Below are 1,547 nucleotides of genomic sequence, written 5' to 3' on the forward strand. Positions count from 1 at the left end.
TGTTTAACTTGTATAAGTTTCCAAACGATGTCTTCCTTCATGTCAACATCTAGGGAATGACAACAAAGAAAAAATTATCCACATTATGACAGCGACCAAAATTTTAAACGCCTATGTAAAACTCTTCCTCAGGACCATTATGTATCTAGTTACTTAAAATCACTCAATATTGATTTGACAGTAATGAAGCTTCCCTTGTCTTTTTATGTCATGCTTCAAACAATTAATGGGCTTTGTCTCATATGACTCAACACCTGCATGTCCGCACCAATACCCATAAAATAATGGCTTAAGGATAAAGCCACCTTAGATCTTGCTTTACATATTAACAATACGTGTTAACGAGTGCCTGCACATGGAACTCTTGAATGTTATATATATATATATAATTTAAAATTTGAAATTCATTGAGATAAATATCTTCTTCTTTGTGTATTAGTCATTATTTCAATAACTAATAATTATTCATGATTTATTTATTCCGCATTGACATATATAAGTTAATTAATGTGACAACTAATTTAGTTAGCAATTATAATGAGATTTTTCTTTTTGATTTATTCCTTCAAGATTTAACTCACTTGTTTGGATGAATTAAAGAGATTAAAATAGCAGGAAAAGATCAATAAAAGTTTATATCTAGCTAACAAGTCCTTTTCATAACTAAATTGACACACGAGACCAGTGATCATATGTATTATGCCCAAAGAAATTCTCTCTTAAGAGGATCCTGCGCAATGTTGCCGGAGGATGAGGAGGAGGAGCCAAAGTTCATCATCTGAGGCACGGCACCAAGATTGTCGTTAACAACAAAAGGATTGTTATGATCGGCGTCCACCATCTGTTGGTCGCTGGCCAAGGTGGGTGGCTCTTGCTGCATTTGGATACAGAGGATCTCAGTTTGCGCCACTGCAAGCTGCATCTGCAGCTGCGACACCTGATTCTGCAGGTAAGAGATGGCCCCAACACACCCATACACTGGATCCCTCATCCTCGCAGTGGCCTCATACACAAGGCTGCTCACTGCGTCTGCCCTTTGATGAGCCGGAAGCTCCTGTTTGATTCAGAAACAAGGAAGAAGCTAAGCGAAATTATCATATGCGAGGTGCAATTAAAGTTCCCTGAGAATTGAACCCCAAGTACAGGAGTGAGTTAGTCGGGGACCTGCAGCATCTTGCTAACGTTGCTAGCACCGAACACTTTGTGGACGATCGCAAACTTGTGGGGATCGTCGGAGGGGAAATAGGGAGCAAAGATACAGTCCTTGGTGCAGCGCCTCCTCAGCAGCTTGCATGAGGCGCAAGGTGAGTTGCCACCCATTACCTTCCTAATTAAAGAGGGGAAGACAGCTAAGTGTGGCAAGAGCGCGCAGTAAGGCCGATGAATGAGAGCGTGGCTATTTAAAGCAGTAACAGGGAGTGGTTTTAGTAGAGGGAAGAAATGAAAAATGAGCTTTATCGTTGACTCAGAGAAGAAACAAAGCCTGATAACATCGTGGAATTCATCATTAGGAATCTTAGCTCCAACTCAAACCTTGAGTCGAGTTT

The 1,547-nt window shown here is 40.3% G+C and overlaps 1 protein-coding gene across 1 annotated transcript; it reads right to left on the reverse strand.

Moving 5' to 3' along the window:
* Positions 1-697: 697 nt before the first annotated feature.
* Positions 698-1,346, reverse strand: LOC121979596 (LOB domain-containing protein 12-like). Its single transcript, XM_042531591.1, has 2 exons — positions 1,165-1,346; positions 698-1,054 (listed from the first exon to the last, which is right to left on the reverse strand). The coding sequence occupies exons 1-2, from the start codon at positions 1,318-1,320 to the stop codon at positions 698-700; spliced, it is 513 nt and encodes a 170-aa protein (XP_042387525.1). The 5' UTR covers positions 1,321-1,346.
* Between the last annotated feature and the right edge of the window lie 201 nt (positions 1,347-1,547).

The sequence above is a fragment of the Zingiber officinale genome, chromosome 5A, assembly GCF_018446385.1.
Source record: "Zingiber officinale cultivar Zhangliang chromosome 5A, Zo_v1.1, whole genome shotgun sequence".
Classification (NCBI taxonomy): domain Eukaryota; kingdom Viridiplantae; phylum Streptophyta; class Magnoliopsida; order Zingiberales; family Zingiberaceae; genus Zingiber; species Zingiber officinale.